This window comes from Athene noctua, chromosome 6, assembly GCF_965140245.1.
Source record: "Athene noctua chromosome 6, bAthNoc1.hap1.1, whole genome shotgun sequence".
NCBI lineage: Eukaryota > Metazoa > Chordata > Aves > Strigiformes > Strigidae > Athene > Athene noctua.
The window spans coordinates 41,224,113-41,248,607 of NC_134042.1; the positions used below are offsets into that span (position 1 = coordinate 41,224,113).

At 38.2% G+C, this 24,495-nt stretch overlaps 1 protein-coding gene across 10 annotated transcripts in view; it reads right to left on the minus strand.

The window, feature by feature from the left end:
- CDC42BPB (CDC42 binding protein kinase beta) overlaps positions 1-24,495 on the minus strand; it is a 97,593-nt gene that overhangs the window by 59,256 nt on the left and 13,842 nt on the right. For all 10 annotated transcript variants that reach the window (XM_074908705.1, XM_074908704.1, XM_074908703.1 and 7 more), the window contains exon 2: positions 8,794-8,885. In XM_074908705.1, coding sequence (XP_074764806.1) covers positions 8,794-8,885 — 92 coding nt within the window. The remainder of the gene's footprint in view (positions 1-8,793; positions 8,886-24,495) is intronic.

Consider the following 24,495-nt stretch of genomic DNA (forward strand, 5'->3'; position numbering starts at 1 on the left):
AAGCATTGCTTCTATCTTCACAGTTTAAATGTCTATTGGTCAAACAAGTGCTTGTGTTATGCACAGACTATAGAAGACCAGGATTTAATCTGGATGCTCACTCTTCATTTCCAACACTATTACAACTTACACAGTAATAGAAGTTAAAAAACCAGTATGTTAAGGATAATGAAAGAAAAAAAAGGCATTAGCAGAGCTATAAAATTGCTTCTGAAAAAGATTTAATAACCTTAAATATTCCAGGCCTGGAAGAGATAACAGCTATGATACATACAAAACCACAAATGTCACAGAGATGAACTGAAAACAATTATTTACTGTTTCTCATAAGACAGAAATTGAAAAGCATCAAATAAAGTTAAAAAGTAGCAAGACTGAGGAAGTATTATTGTCACACAACAGTTCTGGAACTCAGCTACAGGCTGCTGTGGACGTCTAAGCATTCAGAAAGTATTTAAGTACATGCTTAATACCCAAGTTAACTAACACACACAGCAGAAGTCTCAGTGACTACTGACTGCTGCCTTACAGATTGGTCAGGGAGTCCCTGAACCCTCAGGCGTTGGAAGCTGGGAGGGTTCAGCTCTGCTCTATCCTTGGATTCTTTTCCTATACCTCTCTGCCTGGACAAAGGGATGGGATGCGGGCTAACTAAAACACACACCTTTGACCCCGAGCAATTATCTTTGATACCTGTGTCAAATTAAGAATACTAAAACTTACCCAACCTGCATGTCATTTTGTCAGGCTGGAAAGGAGAGTCAGGGGTTCCAAATACTCAATAACCACAGAGTGATTTGGTAGAGAAATTTAGGTGATTCTGTTTCACCAAGTCTTAAAACACTGACAAGGAAAAATTCCAGATGCAGGGGTTTCCCCCATCACTACAAGCCCATATGGGTCTGAGCTGTCACCAGCTGATTACCTTCACTGTGACTTGTCATGCTCAAGATTCACAGCAACAGGGACACTGCAATGAAGATCAAGTATGTTTCTTCAAGGACCTCAAAGCCTAATGAATTTCAGTGCCTACACTAGACACATTTATGTCAAGAAAACGTATGAGAACTGGGGCTAAAGCATAAGCGAGAACTAGCTGTGGTAACTACACGCCACAACACCCTATCAGATTTGTATTACTTCTGCCATCCATTTTCTTTCCATACTTTTTTTCCTCAAAGCTGTTTCACCTGTACTTCAATAAAATAAGAACCGGTGTAGCTAAAATAACATATATGGCCTTTTGTAAGAGCTTGTATTTTACTTCTTGAATTGTTTTACAGAAGTATTTTGCTGCATTTTGATCTTCAAAACCCACTTGATATTGACATTTAGGACTGCAATGTGCTAAGCCATCCTAGGCAAAGTTCCACCTTTCCTCATGCCCTGATGAAACCTAGGGTAGGAATCTGAGCCAAATCAGCCTCTACAAACACGACAGAACTTCCCACCACTGCACTCTGCCCTTTGGGTGACATGATCAGCATTAGTAAGCAGCATCCAGTTACAAATTTTCTTTTATGTAAATAAGTATGGCGTAAGAAAGTGCAGAAAACATTTAAATGCAAGAATGGATTTCCAGAAAACAATTAAGATAGTTAACAAAAAGACCTCTTGGAAACCATGCTGGCATTAATTTCAAAGCAAATATAACAAAGCTAACTAGGACACTATTCATGATCATGGCGGGTTAAACCTTCAGGTAAAACTTATCCTCAAGGACTGGACTTTCAGGAATAAGGTGAAACTCAAATGCAGAAAGTTCTCAGCTGAAAAGGAAAGACATATAGGTGATAATCCTCATGCAATCAACACATAACATCACACAGTTAAGAAAGACAAACATGACTCTGGAATTCATAGGCAGATACACACCACTAGGGATGGGTAAACGTTACTGCCTTGTAGAAATACAAACTCACTAGAAACTCCACACACAGCCACACCTCAGAGAAATAAACTATCTGGAGCAGGTGTGAAGGAGGACTGTTGAGATGATCAAGGAACTAAAGAGCCTCTCATACTACCGTGGGAATCGAAAAAGCTTTACTTGTTAAAGAAAAGGTGGGTATGATTGCTACCTACAAATAAAATTGGAAGGAAGGACATCAGTAATAAGGATGATAAAAGACAAACGATCTGCTTAGGCTAATGGACAATAAAATTACATGGATAGTGTAAAATTACCATGAATTAACCTTTGGCAGGAACTTGGAATGGCTTTAGACATTTGAGCAGAGATTTTAGACAAGCCTTTCAACCAGGAGAAGAGACAAAATGTCATTTCAGATGTAAACAATTTATCTGTAATGTCTTATTACCAGATTCATAATTGAATATTACAGTCATTTCCCTCAGTTAAGGCTTGTATATGCCACTTCTACTCTACTATTTCTGTCGCATGTTATTGATACCTTGGACACTAGCTACTGAAAAAAACATTGCAGGAACTGATTTATCCTCCTGATACTCCTGGATATGAGAAGTCTTTGATATTACTATTAGTTAACAGTTTTAATACTCCTTCTTTGAGGAAAAACTGGTCTGGACTGCTCTATCAGGTTTTTTTATGTCTATTTTACATTTAAAATGAACAACCAGAGCCTTTTGGTAGGGTTCATATACCATGGTATACGCTTCCAAAGCACAATCTTTTATTTTTTTCTTTTGAACACACAGCGTGAATCTTCATATTGTGCAAATAAGAAATCACTTCCAAGCACCAGCCAGAAAGGTTCTGCTAAAGAAGAATAAAGGCCCTGAATAACACCTCAGCTCTTCCTCAGCAATCAGGGGACTGCAGCGACAAATGGCTGGTCTCGCAGCAGCACTACAATGAACTGTGTCTCCAGCTTCTTGCAACCTGCCTGTCACCATAGTAACTTGGTGCTGCCATACAAACAGACACCGAGCTGGGGAGGATTAAGATAGCAACCAGCTCTTTTGAAACATTTTCAAAACAAAGCAGCTTCTCTCTTCATCCTTTTCCACAGTGGAAAATAGCTTGCTTTGGGTTTTCTTTTTTTTTCCATGAAGAGCATACTGTAGAAAAGCAAAGCTAATTAAATATTTCTTCTGCATTGTATCTGAACACTTTGACTCTTTGAATAGCTGGATGAAAAGTGTCATATGTTGTGTACAATACTTATAAATTCTGTTAATCTACAATGTAGGAAGGTACAGTCCCTGCTGGGTACCCAGTACCAATCACCAAAAGCTTCCGAATAGGTGAGACAGCCTTAATTGAAGTCTGTAGGCTGAGCCCCAGGTTAATTTCTAGAAGTACATAAAAACCTTAAACTCAGTACCCTACAGCTGTGGTTACAAGGTGGAAAAGGCACAAACAGCTCTGAGTCTCACTGCCAAGCACAACTGTCCGCAGGAAGCTTAGGTTTTGCATATTCGCTTTTGAGTTTCACTGCACCCTTAGTCAGAATATCTCTTAGGAACCACATAATTTATCAGAAATCCATGGTACACAGGGGTCAGTCTTGTTCTCTCAACAATTATTTACTTTCTTCTGGAAACACATTTTTAGGTCTGTCTCTAAGACTCTGACTAAGCATCCTGAGTCAAGTTGGCATGTACTATTACTAAACTCTACACAGATCAAGTCTGTACACAACAGCATTTATATGAAAAGGTATTTCTAATCCATCCAGAGCAGTAATACTTAGGTGGGGCACATTAAGAGTTTTAGTTATTTTTGTGCTAAGCAAGACCAAGCAGTTCCACCCTTCCGCTGGAACCACAGTAAGTGTTGCTCATTCTAGAAGCCCTTGCTAACAAACAAGGGAAGGAAAACAATTGTTTCAGTTCCATGCTGCCAAATTTCCAGGAGGTGTCAGCCACGTTATACAATCCAAGTTCTCAAACAAGGTACATCTAGACACCATTTTTCCTTCAACAACTGTGTTAATCTACTGCAACATGCCTAAATTGTCCTTTACACAATGAGGAAAGTGATCTTAAAGACTTACAAGTACATTACTACAAAGTCAGATGAAGCTTGCAAAGAAGCAGGTGCAAGTATTTAGAGCCATACAGTCCCCAAACACAGGATCCTACACTTATCCCTCACCATACTGTAGCACTAGTACTGCCTTGGCATGCAGAGGCAAACACCAAGCACACAGAAGGCATTTCTTAGTCTGGCCTAAATTTCTCAGATAAACACAATCCCACCAAGCACATATTCTCAGGACATTATTTCATTACAAATAAGTGTTCACAGTGTTTCTAGACGGAAGGAGTGGTCAGGCACATGCAAACTTCACAGGTGAGTTTGCAGTTTTGGTGTGTTTTTTTAAAGGTCTAAAAGCTGGAGGAGTTTTTCATCCTGTGCTCATATTCTTTAAATCCCCTCCTATAGAATATGTGTTTCCACTAGTTAACAAAACCCAAACGTACTCATTCTTGTCTACAAAGACAGACTTCTACATTAATTTTATTAATAAAAAACAGAATTAAGATTACAGAAAACCATTTTAGTTCTGACTTTATTTCAGGGGGCTTTTTAATTATTATCATGCAGGTTGCCCCTTTGCACATGACTTATCTGCCTATATGACCTGCAAAAAGAAAGACTGAAAATAACATTGGAGCATTCACAAAATTTTCCACCCAGCTGCGTACACTCCCAGGTGAATACACCTTAGGAAATGGGGAAGAGCCACAAGTAGTTTATCCTTCTTACAGCTAGCATTTCAAATTGTATGCTAGTCTAGCTGTCATGCACTCAACATTTCAAACTTTTCTTCATAACTATGAAAAGTTCTGAAAAAAATAAATTTATGTTCTCAAGCCAGTGACTCCAGGAGTCAGAGCCTTAAATGTTGCTTTAAAGGCTATTCAAACATTCAGTTTACCCCACAAAGTGGCTGGCTTAGTTTATGAGAAAAGGAGAACTGCATGTTTTGGCAGGTGGCTAGAGAAGAAATCTCTACATTCTGAGCTAGACTATTTCTGTCCTAGCATAATAACGAGAACTATAAGAAACATTTTTTCTCTTGCTTTCTCAGATCTTCTGTGCCATAAAAACTTTCATTCAGGTGATTTTGGATTACCAGTTGGATTTTTTTTCTCGTATTGCTGGAAAAAGTGTAAAGAACCAGGTTGAGTTCTGCTGGTTTGAAAAGAAAGAAAGAAAAAGGCATTGACATGCCAGTACAGATATGTACTGGTGATTATATCAATTTGGCTTAAATCAGATACTGATTTTGCAGTTGTGTTCACAGGGACAAGCTCACATGTGGTCTCAATTGTTTCTCTGTGTTTCCTTGGCTTACATGTTGTGTGGCAAAAATCAATCACTGATCCTGACTAATAACTAATATTTTGCCTTTATTTTATTTAAGCTTTCTTCAAAACTAGTGATTTATGTAAAAGTTGAATGGTAAGATTAAAGCCCCTGAAATTCTCAAAAAAGTCTGAAGTAGCTAAATTGAGAAGAATGAAATGTAGTTTTTATCCTTTTTGAAGTCTGGCCTGTTTAGCTGTTCAGTGTTTAATTTAAACTACTTAATTCTAATGGGAATACGTTTAGTTTAATTCTGATTAATTTCTTTATGCATTCTAACAAATATTTTATAAGTATTTTTAAATTTTATTTCTAACAGTTGTATTTGAGTTGCTTGGGTTTTTTTTTTTTAAACAAGAACTAATGAATAATCTTATAACTACTAGAATGCCATCAACCAATTTCTAAGGTAGTTCCTATGTATGTATGAATGTACTACAGAAAAATTACTTGCCGCTCCCTCATTCAGTTTTCTGAAATGTTGCTTTACACAGGTCAGATGCCACAAGTCCCTCTCAAGAAACTACATTTTATTTTCTTATTATGGAATGTCAACATTTATATAATTACTATTCAATAATGCTTATAATATTTGGCAGTTATAACAGTGTAGTATATACGAGGGTCAAAGGATTCATTCACAAGCGAAAAACTCAAAATGTTCTCTGACAAGTGGGATTAAAAGAGTAAGAAACAATGATTCCTGCATAATTTAAACTGATCAAAAAGTTTCAAGCTCCTACAACTATAAACTGAAACTTCTAAATTAAAAGATGAACAATACAACAGGATATTGACAGATAACTAACACCGCTGACTTCGTAAGCACTCACAGCTCTAACAGAAGGATGAAATTAAGACACTTTCACATTTCACTTCTGTGAATTTCATTTCCACTAGGGGGGGAATAGAATGTACAAATTGCTTTAGTTAAGTTCACTTTTCCAAATGAAAGAAAACAAATGACATTGTTCATTCAGGCACTCTAAACACTATTAAGACCAGTTTCTACCCAGAATTTGTATCATTTATACACCTTAAGACTCCTGATCTAAAGCTAAGAAAAGTCATCCTAAGCCCCCTAGCAAATATAAACTGAAGTCTCTTTAAGTTCGTATAAACACTTCATCTGCTCTTGAACTGATATTTCCAGTTGGTCAGTTCCTTAGTGGAGAAGAGCATCTTTCTGAAAAAGCACAGAGCAAGTAGTATGGAAAACAGCCCTTCCTTAAAGTTACGCTGCATGAAGGCATCCCCAACACTGATTCCATCTGCAAGTCGCTATAAAGGGTTCCCTTAACCTGATACCATTTGATAGCTATAGCATTCACAAGTCTACTTCTGAAAAGATCCAGAAACCACTTCTAATCCCTCCAAAAGACAAACTGCCAAAACACTAATCTAAAATTCTTTAGGAATCAGTGGTCACAGTTACTATAGCAAATAATTTGGCACAGCAAGACCAGAACAACAGACAAAAGAAGCCTGCACTGGGCCTTCCCATCTATACTGTATGCACTTCAGGAATTTTGCTTTAGACTATCTACCCAGACCAAACATGCTTTGAAGCTGCTAGGAAAGTCAACCCCAGTGACTGATTCTTATGTACTCCTTGAGGCCAGAAGCACATTTGGTGCACACCTGCAATAGAGGTTCTGGTTTACTTTCTTCCAAAAGAAAGCCAGCTCATGCATACCAAAATCATTCTGCAATAAGTGGGGGCACTCTCTTCAAAACTGTGCTACTGCTTTGAGACAAAACCCTAATGTAGAGGTAGATGGTTACCAACTACTGTCTCGATTCTCTAGGCCTTTTATCTACTCATAAACCACTCTGGCTCAGACCTCTTTTCTGGACTTGATTTGTGGCTTTCAGCTCTTCCTCACATCTCAATTTTCTTCCCATTTCTGCCTTTTCCTGCCAAACTCTTCGCAGTAACCTTTCTCTCTAAAAGCCATGCTCAAATAATACACACCAGCTAAAAACACTCAAGTGAAACAACCAACTAATTTTCATGCAGTATTTCCACTACCCTAAGATAACACTTCCTTCTTTGTTACAAATGGTGCAACTCATCACATTCAACATCCACTAGAAAGTGAACTTTTGTATTACAGGTCAAGATGTTACTATTTATCTGGACATTAAGCAGCTATGCTCACAATAATTCCATGTTACCTCATCACATCATTAGATGGTGGTACAGATGAAGATGTTCCTGAAACATGAATATCTGCCTTAGGTGTCCATTTTCCTCAAAAGCACTCTCTGAAGTAGCTTAAAATTAACGTGGATATGAAGCTATTACTTCACCCCCTACCAAGTGCATGTGCACATTCAAACCTTATTCCTTTCTGAGCTAGGTCAAGTAGGGTCCTGGCATTTTTCCAGCTTAGTTTCTGGTCTGTCTGTGATACTTCTGTCCCTCATTCAAACCATATGTAAAAGAGTTTGATGTGTCCAGAGCACACCATGCTTGGAAGGAAAGGCCTTCATGGCACACAGTCCTGCTCTCTGTGCGGACAATATGAGATGAAGATAAGGAAGCCCAGCCTTAGCCACCGGCTGCAGAAGTTGTAACCAAGTGCTAATGGCTGAAGTGAGCCGCTAATGGCTGTGACTACACTTGACTTTAGTGTGGCACTACTTAAAAGAAGATTCCTGAAAGATGTCTAAGGGGTTTTTACTTCAAGAAAGTATCTAGTTAATAACCTCTTTTGCTGACAGCATTGGCCTTAGTTACACATACTTAAATGCTGGAAGGGTTGTCTTTGAGGTTCTCCAGTAGTCTCAGGTATCCTATGCCTACTGGAGGGGACGTGCTCATGAATGCTTTTGCCAGTGGCAAGCCCTATCAGACTTCTGTGACTGATGAGACTTTCATCACGCATATTAAGAAGTAAAGCTTCAGTCCAGGGTCTTGGGACTGGCGAGTCCTCAAAACACAAGGCGTTCCTATCATCCCAGCATGATTCAACTTGCTGTCCAAAAAACAGATCCAGCAGCCTTTGATCTTCAAAGATGACAGGGAACAGCCTTTAAGGCAGCCAAATGCGTCTTTCTACATTACCAGATTGCTACAGAGACAGGCAGATGGGTGGAGCAGCCTCTGCGTTCCTACCATTAGCAGCCCAGTTCTGTGTTAAATTATAGCAGCACAGAAGAGTACATATGGCAAGTGGGAGAAGAGATCCCAAATTCAGCTGTGCAGCTGCTAGATGGGACCACCCTGTTCATACACACATTGAAGAGACACTTGTTTTGCTACACTGATGTCAGAATGAGCCAGTCACAGAAACGGCAGAACTGGACACTGGTTCCTGCTTCAAAGGGATCTTTCACTAGTACCTAGCTACATCCCACGTTTGGAACTACTTTAACACATCTGTGTGAATCTTTTGTCTTTAGGCCAGGTACAGGTCAACTGTAGCAAGAAATCAGATGCACAAACAATCAAAGCTACATTACTACGGCTAAGAATAAAAATTTCTTACCTCACCAAATGCACCTCTTCCAATCACTTTTATAATTTCAAAGTCATCTCGATGGAGTTGCATTTCCTTTACCAATTTTGTAAACGGTCTTGCTGTTTAAGGAAAAAAAAAATCAATTATGAAGAGAAATATTGTAAGCCAAAATAATCCATAAACCAGGGGTCAAAAGTACTCATTGTATACCCACTGCAACAGCAGTTTTTCAACTACTATTAGAACTATAGAAAGCAGAAATATTCATTACACTATTAAATTAACACTTAGAATTTTTTGAAAAGTTCAATCCTATCATTGGTTCTGCCTTGCTGCCAGTGACTAAAGAGCAAAGTAGTATTTCAGAAGGATTTTCTTCCCCTTTTTCTTACCATTCTGTGAATCAGGGAAGGACCACGTGAAAGGGAGAGGGCTAATTCATTACTGGTAAACCCCAGAGAAAATCTGTCCTATCCTTCAGCCACCAGAATAATTATCATCTTAAGCAGAGTTCAGCTTTACTTTTTATTATTTCAGCTAGTACCAGTTAAAGCTTTAACAACCCACTCTCAAGAGATAGCTGTGTCTACTCAATAGCAATGAAAGCATTTTCTACAAGATCTATGGCTAATTTAAGGTTTTTTGGTTTGAACTATCTTTTTTGTTAAGCAACATTCATCAGATCTCAGTTGGACCAAGTACTGAAGTGGTGCAGTCTAAAAGACGTCCAGCTATTAACTAACCTACACTTTGTTCTGGTGGTCCCACTGGATTCAAGACATGTCAATATCGGCTTGATAAATTCCACTGTACCTGCAGATCCCATCAATTTTCTCCTCTCCAGTTCCTATTCAGAATATTTAGCATGACAGCATATCACAAGGTAAGGATTACTGTTTAGATACAACAGTTGTTACAATTCACTATTCTACGAAGACCAAATCAATAAGGAGAAACAGTGGTGTAAGCTGAACTGCACAAGATCAAGTACGGTGTCTACAAAGCAGCAGCTTACACTTCTAAGCACAAAAAAGATTGCTGCTCTTGACCTCATCACAAACACTATATTAGACTAAAAAGACTGAAGTTTTTAAACACATGTATTTTTCCCATTTGTAACTGAATAAAACATCACAGAGCTACTATTTATCATTCAGCCCAGGCTATTGTTTTACCTCACCTTACATTACCATTAAGCTAATGAGTTATAAGCCAAACACAATTCCTACAAGAGGGGTCACTGCCTCGACAATGTATTTCAGATGCTAACACAAACAAAACAAACCTTACAAATATGCAGAAGATATGGAAGACAGAACTGGAGACTACAGACTGCAGTATGAAGTCTAACCAAGAAAACTTGAAAACCTCTCAGCAAAAATTCATAATGGCTAATAAAATTAAGATACAGCTGTACTGAAGAAAAGCCATGCTGCTGCTTTGTACTCAGGAGAGGTGTTACTGAAAAGGTTTCCTTCACAAGTAATACCCTTTTCACTGGATGTTTCTTGCCCATCCAAAGGACAAAATTTAAGAATGAGATTCTAGTAGATTTTCTGCTAGATTCCCCATTTCAGCTGGGCAGAAATGCTGACCACAGTGTCCCCCACCACAAGGCCACTGACACTATCATCCCAAAACCCCAAACTTATCCAGCAACACCAACTCAAACTAGTTCAAGACGTACACCGGTCCAATCAGACATCTATACAAGTAAACATCACAGCTGATAGCTGTGATATGTATCAGCTATTTTTCAAGGTTCTCTTGCCTCCTTCCTTTCCCATCAATCAGGACAGATTGAGGAAATGTGACTACAAATAAGAAATAAATGTTAATGTTCCATTACCAAGTTATGGATAGCTACTACAGAATACAGGTCATTAGACTAAGTTTGCAGAACACTAGCTTCTGTCATTAAAATTCAAGAGGAGGGGAAATTAAACCCTGTAATTTTACTTCTGGAGGATACTAAGCCAAGAATAAGTTCCCCCCCCTCCCTTTTTTTAAAAAAAGGAAATAACCAATTTTAGCAATAATTCTACTCAGTAAACAGAATAGTGAAATAATTTGTTTCAGTATTTATAAAAAACCTTGTTGCTTTAAATGGATCACAAGCAACTTTCAATACAGGAAAACACAAAACTACACAAGTTTAAGCTGTCTTGTACACTTAAAAAATTCTCCTTATTTCTTTCATTATTCTTATTTTGTAAACTGGTGACAAAATATTTTATTATTTTGTCCGTCATTTTCCTTGCATTAAAGTGTATCAAACTTCACCTCGTTAAAACTCAAATTTGGTTTAGAAATGCATTAAGTCATATTAAAGCAAGTGAATACAATTAGTTTTGTATTTTTAAAGGTAATAATATTACGTATCAAGCAGAGCACACACCTCAATTTGAGTAAACAGAAGAAACAGTGTCTGCAGAGAAGGACATTAATGTTATCTTTCTAGGAACTGTATCCTTTAAGAAGGAAGGATTGGCAGACCTCATCTGCTTTACCACTATTTCAGTTCAGAAAGTGCAAGAGTCCTAGCTTGGTCCTGCTTTTTGCATCCCAGTTGGTTAACTGAAGTATATACTACATACTAAAATGATTTAGTTTAATACACGTAAATGAAAAAAAGTATTCCCTCCTAAAAGGAAGTACTGTTTTTAAAAGCTACTTGTGCACTTAACTAATGTTAGCTTTTAGTACTTAGCAGGTGTTGGTGTTCAGAAACAATGCAACTTCAGTGGTCTTCCTCCTAGAAAGCTAAGCATCAAACATGAATATCTGAATGTACAGAAAAATTCTAAATTGGATGGGACTTCCCCTGAAATGGAAAAATGCAAGTCTTTCTCAAGGCATCCAAGATTCCATAGAAGTAAATACAATTTGAAAATAAAACCTAATATCCACAGAACCTCATCATCACAGAGACTACAACAGAGGTTTTGCAGCAGATCAGAGCTCAGAGGAGGCAACACACCAGTAACTAATTTAAACTGATATTTACTAAACTGGCATTTTGAAGTAGAACCCTATTTACACCAGGATGTGACCTGCTGCTTTTAAGTACTGGACTGCACAATTTTTACCTCTTAGTAAGTTAAATCAAAACATATTTCCAATTTGATTTCCTGCTCCCCCACCTTAGGAGGTTACTGCTCCTCAACCCTGTAATACCCAGATCAGTAGCATGCACAGAACTGGAAAAAATGAGGGAGCAGAAATCTGCACCAAAAAGTATCAGAAAGCTGTGTTCTTTGTGCTTGCCAGAATGATGCCAAGTGATATACCCGTCACTATATAACTGGTAAATAGCATCAGCTTCTCCTTTTACAGATCACTATTTTATAAATAGGGAACTCAAAACAAACTTCTCTCTATATACTGAATGAATAATTACACTTCACTGATTAGTTTTCATCCTAATATTAAAAGCAGAACTTATGATTTGGTCTTGATTTAATACTTAATGAAAGTATTTCATCCTGGCAAACAGAAGCATTAGCTGTACTGGGGGTTTTGCTGGCAGTGATTACTGAATTTTGTTGTCAGGGTAACATTAGCTGAGAGTAATCACAAGAAATTGTTTATTCATGACTGTGAGACTGTAATCAGAATTTGGGATAGGCGTTCTACGTGCAATATATTTGTATGTATCACTGCCTTTTCTATCAAGCTGCCTTTGCATTACTATAGTTAACACTTGTTTGGAAGAAGGGTGTTCTCCATAAGGACACACAAGAAAAAACACAACTAATTTTAAGAAGCCAAGAAATTTATGCTCTCAAGATTATAATACAAAACAGTGACAGTCAATGTTTTGATCAATATTCATAACAGGAAGTAAAACGCCAGCATTTATTTCTCCACTTGAAAACCACGGTATGTATGGAAGACATAATTCTCCACCCACAAACAAATTCTATTCCGATCATACTCTCCTCTTTCCCTGATAGATGAGACTAGGATATTTTGTTTGCACAAAAAGAAAACATCAATTTGAGTAATTTGAAAACACAATTTGAAGTGCAGTCATAGGTAAATAGAATTCTAATTTAGGTTTGTGAGTTGGTGCAGCTACACTGCAGCCACTTTGTATTATGCCACCTGATAAAAGATATTTGATGACTGTTTCAGAACAACTAAAAGCTGCAGGAAATGCCAGCGGACACGATCTGGCACAGTAGATTGGGCACTCTGCACTGCTACCCCAGGAAAAGGTGTACACCAGCCTCTCTCAAGGTCAGAAGCATATGTCAAATTTCCTCTCATTTCTGTAAGAAAGTCAAGGAGCAATGGTAGTATTGTCAACATCACCCTCAAAAAAAATAATAGGACAACTTTTCCCAAGCTAGAATGTGGTTAAAAATGATTAATTTTAAGGTATGTTTTGGATTTTTACTTTCTGTTCCGATTCTGAACCATTCAATTTATGTCAGTAATTTACTATCTGGAATCACAAAAGCTAGCACCTTTACATTACAGTGGACAAAAGACTACCTGCTGGGTTTATGGTAACTATGGCTTCAGTGGTGGAGTTACCCAATGACTCCAATTTGAGGACTCCTGTGTATTTTGTTAGGCAGTGCAAGTTTCCAGAAATTCAGTCACAAAAATCACCAAGTTGAAGATGCCAAATGTTTAAGAACATCTGATGTTTTCTATCATTGGCAGCTTAAAAGTTTTAAATAAATGTGACAACTACAAGAAAATAATACAGACTTACAGGTCTCTTTCAACAATTCAGGTTGAAAGGGACCTCAAAAGGTCTCTACTCCAACCTCCTGCTCAGATCAGTCAATATTGATTTCAGACCAGATTACTCATGGTTTTGCCCAGTCAGGTATCAAAAACTTCCAAGGACAGAGACTCCATGGCCTCTCTGGAAAATCTATACATATACTGGACTGCCCTGCACCAGATAATTTCACAGTTCAGAACTGATATTGTAAGTGATTTGGTGTTTAAGTCATTATATAACATGATGATAACATTCAGGTAGATCTACCCAGAAGGTATGTCCAAACTGTCTGGTCATACAGAAATCTGCCACCACACTCTCTTTATCTACTCATCCCCTTTACAAAACATTGTGGTAGGAAACTATGTGAATTGCAAAATATTAATGTCAGGGAAACAACAACATGACGCAGATAATTGTCTGTGGAGCCATACTCCCACCAGGCAGATCCAATATTTTATTTAAGATGTTTTCTTTGGAGGAATAACATGAAAGAACAGCAAGTTTTACCATTTCCCTCAAACATCCCTCTTAACTTACATTCTACAAATCAAGTAACTTGTTTGCCCTTTGCGCACCCTTTTCAAAGAAACAGCATTCCTGTGATATTGTTACTAAAACAGTAGGCTGACAGGTTTAACAAGTTAGTGCTTGTACACATGTCTTGGGAGATACCCACACCCAGGTAGCCCCAACCTGCTTACTAGGGTGATAAATACCTGTTACAACCCACACTTGAGTTTTTAAAGAAGTACAATCCTCTTGCTACCTGATTGTGAAATTTTCCTTGTATTTTAGAAATGTAAATTTTTGTTAATTCTTCCATCCTTTGTTGACTCCAGTCTTAATTTTTCCAATTATAGATCCTTGCCTCCCTTTTCCTGTGCTGGCCTGTTTCCTCTTACTGTCTACCTCCATGAATGCTTTTTTTTCAGTCTGGTTTCCTAAGGAAATAAGGTATGTGTGATCACGCTATTTGGCAGCCTGTGTCCATTCTTCCCGCATGGTACCTTTTGATCCCAGTGAAGACCCTTGATATCTATCTCCTTTATCAAATTTCACTGAAGTTGTCCAAAGATACCAAGTTGTTATAAGTTTTATTAAAAAAAACCTGGCAGCAAATAGTATCATCTCCACTAAGGGAATGGCTGCAGCAGGAATACAGCAGCCATCTACTGAGCTGGGCAGCCAGCACATACTAAAGTGCAAAACAGACATACCTTGCTGTCCCTAGTCATGGAGGGACAGTAGAGCAATACTGACAAAGAAGAGGGAAGAAAGAAAGTGTAGAGCAGAAAAGGGAAGTTAGTACAGTGGGAAGGACAGAGGGTTATTCCACTGAGCCTAGCAAAGGAGGCAAATCCCAGTTCTACAAGAAGCCAAATTTCAAAGTTCTGTTCACAAGCAAGAGGTGACACATTATTTTCTCTGACACATTTTCTGCTAGGCCTTTGACTTCTGCCATGCCCTCCATCCTGTTGTTATAACACACATACACACACTTACTCTGTCTGCCTCTTGCTCAATGATCTGATTCTTCATCATTCATCAACATTCATTAGACAAATTCAGTGATGCAAGACTTTGGTTATCATTACAATGACACAAGCTCCGGTGTGTTAAAACCCTGAGAAGCACAACCTGGTTACCTCTTGCAAAGTGCTTACAGCCCTTGCAGAACTACCTCTTGATACGGGACACTGCTACCCAGAGTGTCAGTCCCATTTATCGCCGAAGCAAGGCCATCCAGTTTTGTAGTGCCTGGCTAGTCAGTACTTCCTAATTTTAAGATGTTCTCTTCTAACCATATTTATCTGAACTAAAATGCCAGTAGAAACAGACATATACACTAATACAACACAAGAAAGCCTGAATCTGCTTGAGACTGCCAGCATTTTTCAAGAGAATAAGTGGTAACTCTTATTAAATACTGCATTGTGATACTTAATCTGGTAAACAAATGTTTTTTAAAAACCTCAAACTTTTCTGAAGTAGCTCACAACAATATCCATTTGCAGCCATGATTATAGATTTTGCTTCATTTCATTTTACGTATGTCAGAGGGCTTTCACAGAGTGCCTGACCGCTTTCAGTCAGATACATCACTGGCACTCAACAGAATTATGAGTTTGGACATGACTGGATTAGAATTACATGCAAAATCCTCAAAGGTTTAAAAGAATAAAACTGTCATTACTTTTAGGCATAAGCCAAGACAGAGCATTCATAGCATCTACATTTTACTTCAAGAGCGGCTGTATCAGTTACAGAAGAACTGACCCTGGCATTTAGAATTTGTATACTACTTTGTGATAACTGCATGAAAAGAATTTATCACCATGTTAAAGGGTAATGGCACCGGGAAACATTCTGAAGAAAAATACTGAGTAGTAGTTCCAGTGCTGATACTATTAGCATTGCTAAATTTGCCAGCAGAAGAGCAAGGCATTTACCTTGAAACATCATCTGTGTTCACTGTTATTTCTTTTTGCGTGGCAAGCCTCAAAAACAAGTACCACACAGAAGGACTCAATCCACAGCAACACACTACCATTTGCCAGTTCATTGATGAATGTTACCACAAACACGTAATAGCTGGGCTATCTGCCTGACTAGCCCATTCACTGCTTTTCATGCTTACAATGAAAGGACAGCAAAGATAATACTCAAGATTTGTACAAACAACTACTGAGGAACGGGCAGATGGTTCCCAGCGGTCCAAGCGACAAAATGACTTGCCGGTTTAACTGCTGTCAAGGCCACCATGCATCTCAGAGCTAGACAGCAACAGAGTTCTAGCAGGCATGGGGAATTAAGTGTTGGCTTACATATCAAAGAACAAACACCAAATGACGATGTGCTGTACTCATATACAGGTAAGACAGTAGCTTATCTACAGAACAATAATGGTCAGGTAAAATAAAAACCACATGCCAATCAGACCTAAAGGTAATGGCATACGCTAATGCTACGATGGATGCAAGTATACAAGGGAGAGGAAGCTTATATATAGGACCCAAGAGAGCAGGAAGCTCACTGCCCAATTTCTCATCTTCATGTTGTGTTACTGTCATGGAATAATCCATAATTTAGGAAAGTACAACTTGGTTTCTAGAACCAATTCAGGCAGTGTTTTTTGTTTTTTTTTTTTAATACTGAAGTTGACCTTGGAAGACAGAACTATTAGTGCTAAGACTGAAGAAAAATGTGACTGGGAATAGCATTTAGTTTGGGAAACCCAGAAGTAACCCACTATCCACACAGGCTTGTTGCAGCTTCACAATATGCAACATTTTAGCATACAGCTATCAGGACACAGACTTTTTTAAAGCAGGGTGATACATTCTGAACAAGAAAACCTGCACCTTTACAAGTAATAACCAGGGTATTTCAAAAAACACTCAGTAGCTTGAGATTAAGTTCTAGACCACCTCTCATGAAAGAATTAAGAAAGCTCCTAGAGAATCTATGTTCCTGACTGCAGTTTGTAGTCCATTTTTTCTTACTTCTTTTCAACTTGTCACATTTGTCTGGGAGAGGGAAAGCTGCCACGCCTCTCCAACCTCTCCCTAAGGTTCCCAGCTCTTTCAGCAGACTACACACCAAACATGGGCTCCCTGGTGGTCTATCAGCCTCTTCAGCCTTGGAAACTTCACTGATCAATCTATTGTGCAGAAGCCCAACAATGTCTGCAAATTGTCACTTTCTGAAGAGACTGAAATACGAGATCTTGCTTCTACTTGAATTTCATAAGGTTTTGAAAGATGGTACTTTCCTCCCTCTTAAATCTTGCTTAAAAAAATGCAAAGAAAAGATTACTGTTCCACAATAAAGAATCTTTTCTGCTCTTGTGTAACTGTTGATATCCAGTGCCTCCTTAAGGTTCATCTTCAGTCCTTTTATTTTCCTCCAGACAATCATACCCAGCTCAGAAGACACACGCACATCAAATCACATACAGGCTCTTTGAATTACAGATATTCCTTGGGAGTCTGACATCCAGACATTGGAGACAAGTGAATGGGAAGCTACATTGAAACCACTTTAATAGAGGACATCCATTTTGCTGCCGAAAAGAGTTTGTCCTTGTTCCTTCCCACCACGTCCCACCATTCTATTGTCTGGATCATCATTAGTGTTCACATGGTATGTCAAACCAGGAAACGTTTCCAGGCGAAAGCTAACTTGTCTATCCCACCCCTCCCACCAAACCATTCACCCAAAGTGACTCACATACAGCTGTGATGTTGGAGCCCCAGCCCAAGGCAGGCAGCAGGATGAAGCTGGGGAACAGCAAAATGGCCTTTTTTGGAATTGATGTGGATCTGCCTTGGACTGCAGTGAGCATGAAGTACTACATAGGAGTCTGTTTATAGCCAGCCTACAGCACATTAGGACGGGAACTTCCATGATACATGTCAAAACATTGTAAGAAAGGGATGACAGAAAACCACAGAATACAATCTCTGTTTAATACAGCTTTATTTGCACCTGAATTTTTCTGCACTCCTAGTCCAGGGCCAGATTTTGCAGATGTTGAAGATGCCATTTAAGCCACAGCAAACGGTGACCACATAATGAAGCACACCAGTAATGGAAAAATCATTTCAAGCTTCTACATGAATCACTAGTTCCAAACAGTAAAATTTCAATGACTCAGTTTCTTTCAATCCATAACGAAGTTGTAAATATTACTAAAATCCACTATTTTATTTCATGATCAATAACCTAGAAAGCAGAGTTAATTTTTTTCTAGAATAGTTTGAGAATTATGACTGTTCAGAAAAAAAACTTTGATATTGTCATTTGGTTTTCAAAGTTTCAAACTAGAGATTAAAAAAATCTCAAACTTAAGCTCACCCAAATTTCAGTAACATATGAATCTAAATTTCAGACCCAGCACCTCTTGCGCACCCTAATAAGAAATAAACCGATTCCAATCTGATGAGCACACCATGCTGATATAAACTTACATAGTTACATTTACACCATTTACATCAATGTATGAGCAAAGTTCTAGTTTTCTGACTGCATGCTTTAATCTTAAAAGTAAAACTTAGCAAGACAAGCAGCATAACTGTTTTATCAATTAGTTACAGTAAATACACATCTTTTATTTCCTCCAGATATATGCAAGATGTTCTCTCAAGTTACTAAAAATTTAATGTATGCATTATGTAACAGAACAATTCATACTTTACATTGATGCTATACTTACCACATGCCACCTCCTTTATTTTAAAGGTTAGAGGTTTCTATTAATAAGCTCTTCTTGAGAAAGCACCTGACACAACTGCACTTACAGTGACAGGAGAGAAAACCACCTTACAAGGAATCCCTTTTCTCTGCTTATAAATGTAGAGTGAAGTAAAGATGTAGTTCAATGACACAACTGGGGAGGATCACTGCTGCCAGAGGGGCAGTTTCACAGATCTGCTCTCTTCCTTGTATCAGGTTTAATAAATTCAGCTGGTCTCACCTCACTGACATGATTCTGCTCACTAAACCACAAGAACCCAACCTACCACGACACATAATGCAACTATCATCCTGTAATTTAACAAATTGAATCATCACCACTGAAGGGTCAGGAAAGGCTGCTACACTAGCAGAAGAAGCAAGAAGACTAAAGGAGCACAGCTCTTTTTCAGAGGCCATCATCTGAAGTAGCACGGAGCAATATGAGATGTGCCCATGTGATGGCCTTCTCAGCAGGCTAGTTGCTGCAGAGGTGGCCAGCCTTGGTGCTAACACCCTGGGAACTGCACCAAAAGTTGGGTAAGGGGGCACAGTCAAATAACAATTACCCTTTTCCTGATACTTCAGTTCTCAGCCAGACCCAAACCATAAACCAGGAAATATAAGACTAAGGGGATGGGGCATTACATCAGTTTATAGTGCTATAGAACTGCCCCTGATTTTTTCTTTTTTGATGGCTCAAGGCTGCAACACTATGCATACAAATACCCTAAGCTGTTTTCAATTTTGAGAGTTCAGATAGCAACAGCTACTCCAACCGCAGGTGTGGCACATCTTTCTCTTCACTTCCGTTTAAATGGTAGCGGGCAAGAGGATATTTTTTCAGACATTACTCACCCTGTTTCAGAACTTCCCTGCAGCTCCAGATCTAATTAAAAGGTCAATGAAAGTCAGATTTTTGCCGTAGGAAAAGGCCACGAAGACATGTAACAAGCAACTACTGTAACCAGGCACTAGAACATTTGAAGTAGCTCAAGTTACTCAGAAGCAGAGAAGAGCGAGATTGTCTTTAAATCTGCAGAAAATACTGGTAAATCCCATGCTAAGATTTGTTACACATGATAATGAAAGGCTCAGAGCAGCTTTTTTATTATTATAAATACTTTCACTTCTTCAGTTCCCTCTCTAGACCAGGAACTCTAGAGCCAAAGCCATTCTGCCTTGTTCTGCTCCTTCCAATGCCCCTGGCTGGGAGCAATGAAGAGGAAAAGCATTTACAGCAGCGCTTTTTTTCACTGACTCAAAGTGCTAAAAGTCACTAGCAACATTAACACAGTAAAAGCAGAGCATTGGGAGCATGGTCAGCCATCTGCAACAGAAAAATCCCTGGGGTTTGGGGTATTGAGAAGGCAAGCGCATCTCCAGAAGGCAGGATGCTTCCTGACAATTACTTTCTCAAAAAGGATGTAGATAGAGTAGAAGGGGAAAAGAAATACACCTCCTGCCCTTCAAAGGTGTGATGGAAACTATCCAGATAAAGCAACGTGCTTCTAATTTCACTGTGCAACTTTTCCTTAATGTCTGACACTGATTCAGCATGTTTCAAAATTTATCCATATCCATCTCCAGGCTTTCCATACGCTACACTTAAAATTATATTGAAAAAGGAAAGTCTAGATTTTGCAAGGAAATAAAAAAATCTACTGGAAATCTATGAGGAGATCTTAAACCTGGCCTTAGATGTAGATTTCTAGAAATGGAGTCAAACTAGGTGGTACATCGATCATCAGCAGTATAGGTATTTTTAAAGTGCTCATGGCTCAAAAAAAAAAAAAAGCCAAAAAAAATATTATTAAGAAATAAACAGAGAAGTCTGCAGAATTCGGTTTTAGAATATTGCCCATTTAAGTTACTGGTTTGCTAAATAGCATCAACTAATTATTTTGAAGTTTCAAACCAACCAAGATCATAACACCTGCTATTAAATAAGAATAAAAACCCATGTAAAGCTTGTTTGGAAGTGGGGGGTGGGGGGAATACAAATCGAATAGCCCTGAAAGAAAGCAGTTTGAATAAATATTAGTGGAATATTAGACACATGACAGTTTATACATGTTCAAAATTTTAAACTGTCCCTGAAACCAAACAGCTGTCCTTAGGGATTTCAAATCCTGGAACAGTTAAGAGTGAATTTTTAAAATCCAACTAATTTAGAGCGTGACCAAAGAGCTTTAACATTGCATGTATATGCAAAGCATACGGAACAAGAATCTAAAAACAGAACACTGTGCCTTTTCCTAGAGACATTTCCAGGTCCCTAAGCATTATAAATTCAGCTTTCTCTAGTACAGTTGGGATGGAGTTCTTCCTTCTTCTCTCCCCCTCATTCTGCATTTTTGCCACATTTCCTCATCCAACTTTTTGCTAATTTATGTACAGTACACTGAATAAGCTCTTTCCTCTTATCTCAGTATTTTGTATATCAAAGAACACACTTTTGGTTTTGTTTAGTATTTTTAGTTCAACTTTTCCTAACATTTTTGCCATGATCTCTTTCAGAAATTCTTAAATCCAATTTCTGGATCATGATTTTAGACAACAAGCTCTCAACAGATTGCCAGCCCACATGACACACTGTTTAATGGATATGCTTCCAGGCATTCCCAAACCTCTTGTAGGCTCTTGGAAGCTTATACCCTCTACACTACCATTCCAAACCAGAACATATCTTCCATTTCTGCATGCCCCAGTGTGACCAGCAGCAGCCCAAACTCCCTGTGTTCTATCTTCTCCCTCTTTCTTGCAAATGCTTAAAGCCAGTAGGAAACAAAAATGTGCTCCCTGTCCTTAGCCGATACCAAAATTACTGCTATTAAAAGTATTTCAATAATTACATTCACAGTTGTAAATACCACACATTGCAGCTTTACATCTTGCTCCTCAGATTTTCAAGGCTGGCATATCAAGTGAGGATCATCCCAACAAGTTTTTGTTAGCTGCAGGATCTGATAGAACATTCTGCTTCTAAGCCTCTAATTTTAAACACAACTTTTCAGTTTTGTACACTTCTCTTTACTTGAATTTAAGAGTAAGATTATCCACACATCATCTTTGTTTAATAAGCATTACATCCATAAACCTTTTGCCCTAAGATTTATTTCCACGCATTTAGTAAAGAATTCCTTTTCCTTCCTCATTTACAGCCCATTTAGACAGGTGTGTTGATCTGAAAACAGAAAATCAGGTACTAGGACATTCAGAACAAGATTGTAATAGGCTGGTAATCTCAAATCTTCATCTATACCTCAGGCTCCATTCTGTTGGCTTTCAACCTGTTCCTTTACTCATACTTGAAAATAACAACCAAACGTCTGGATGCCTCAGTGCAACACCAGGGTGAGCACCTGCATGCCAGTACAGATGCAGCTGGAAAACACTACCAGTGTAGACATGCTTTTATAACTTCCCATTTCCAGAGTAGGAACCAGTGAAGGCACATTAACTTCCTTCCAGAAATCATCTGACATAGTACATGGCCTCTGAGGAGACCACAAGCAGAAGATGAGACCACAAGCAGAAGAAAGGATTTCTGCCAATCTTCAAAATACTTTAAGCTGTTGCAATGTAACTGCAAACTAGTATCGACATTGAGTCAACTATTTACACAGAGAAAAACCAAATAGTTGCCTTTCTGCTTCCTTAAATATCATATTATCTATAGCCCATTCCCTTCTCTTTTTCCACACAGAATTTAGTATTTTCCTTTACTAATTTATCTCCAGTGTCATCTAAGTAAACCTTGGCTACTTTGCCCATTCAGTGATTGCTTTAGCTCTTAAGTAGTATTTTCCACTTGTATTGAGTCACTTCAAAAAAACAATCAGTCCCAAACCACCATCTTTTAAAGACTGTCAAACTTTTCACTCTTGATACCGTAGTTCAGATAGGCTAGTTTCATTTTAAATGTTAGCACTGTGGAGCTGCAGCTATGTAATCCTTTTGTTCCATAAACTTTTTCAGAATTTTGTAACAGGAAAGTCTGGAAGAGATGCAATCTTTAATATTTTCCTTAATTTTTCATCTCTTAAGATGCTCAGTATCTATGCCACTTACGTCTTCTTTGTTTTAACCTACATGAAAAAGGTGCTCATGACTGCTTGTTTAGTAACACATCATTCCATCTTTGGGTTGCCACTGCAAATCCAGCAAGGAAATGAGTGTTACCAAAAATGTTTTTAATCTCTTGGTACTTTCATGGACTTTAAAGTAACATACAAGCTTTGATCTGGTCTTATAGGCAGGCATACACACAATGCAAGTCTGTGACAGCGGTCTCCAAGACAGATAACATGCAGCACTGACGGGAAAGGTGGCTGTACTTATAAAGCTTGCATTTTTGTTCTTCAAATCTTCTGTAAAGAAGCTCAAGTCTTGAAGACTATTCTTCCGGCAAGCATCCTAATGGTTATACCCTAACAGTTACATAATTTCACTTTTCAATGATTTCTTGAAGTTTAACTCATTTCCTATATAATTTGAATTTTAAAACAAAGTTCATAGCAACATCACTTAGAAAAAAAACTAGGTCCACAAAATCTTAAAAAAGAAGTATCAGGAACAGCTGTGTGTTGAACTATTCCATTGTATTTTTTGCATGAGCAGCAAGCGTCACTTCATCACAATTTCTACTGTGGTGCTTAGACTGCACCACTACTCTTACACAGGAACAAAAATGTACCTAATTATTTTAAGATATTTTACAATAGCTGAGTTGTTTGTGCAGTTGCTGGCAAAAGTTCGCCCCTGACTGACTGTGCAGCTGTATTTTAAAGGAAGGAAAGAAGCCAGGAGAATTTACAACTATATTATTTGAAATAAAAATTTAAGAAGTTGTCCTCTTCTGAAGAACCACTCTATAAGAAATGCATTTTCAAAGACTCAAGAAGTCAATTCTAAGTCTCATCTTTCTTATGTGAACATATTTTAAGACATTAAAATCCCCCGAAGTCTAGTAAGAATCTTCCAGTTACCACATATGAAAAATTTTTTCTTTGAGTATCATCAGTTCCACCTCTCCTTCAAAGTCTTATTTAACAGACATAAGCTCAACTTAAAAGTTTTCCTTAAAGTATAGGCTACCACTTCTGGAATTACCAGATAAAGACATCTGGCCTGACAACTGTTCATAGTATATTGATCAATACTTAGGACTTTAAGTGATGCTTTTCCCAATCCTAATTCAAGTACCTGCTTACTTTTTATTCCAATACTGCATATTTGAATTAAAATGCTATGACTCCTCAACAATCTATTTTTGGACAAGTGTTAAAAGATTACAAGTAGACAGTGTTGATTTCCTCTTCCATGAATTGTTATGCACAGCTAAATTTATTTCCTTGCCAATTAATTTTTTTTTTTCTTAAACACAAAAGTGATAACTAACAGTCTCCACCTAAATCCCTCAGAAAACTGAGAGGGTAAATTCTTAAGTGTTATACAGAACATGAGGGGGGAAGAAGAGATGAGGGCAAGGAGACTGAAGTAAGAAGTAGGTCTTGCCCATGCTTCTCTCACAGAAAGATAATCCATTATTTTTCACCAGCTGTCACCCATTTCAGAGCTCCCCACAGAGCTCTGAAGGTAAATTACTGGAGCACATTTTCCAGTAAAGTCTCTGTGTTATTTGTTCTGTAGCTATCAAGCATATACTTGAAGTAAGAGCTATTATTACCAACATGCACAATGACATATTACAGCCACTGACGCAAAAGATCACTGCAGCAAAGCCA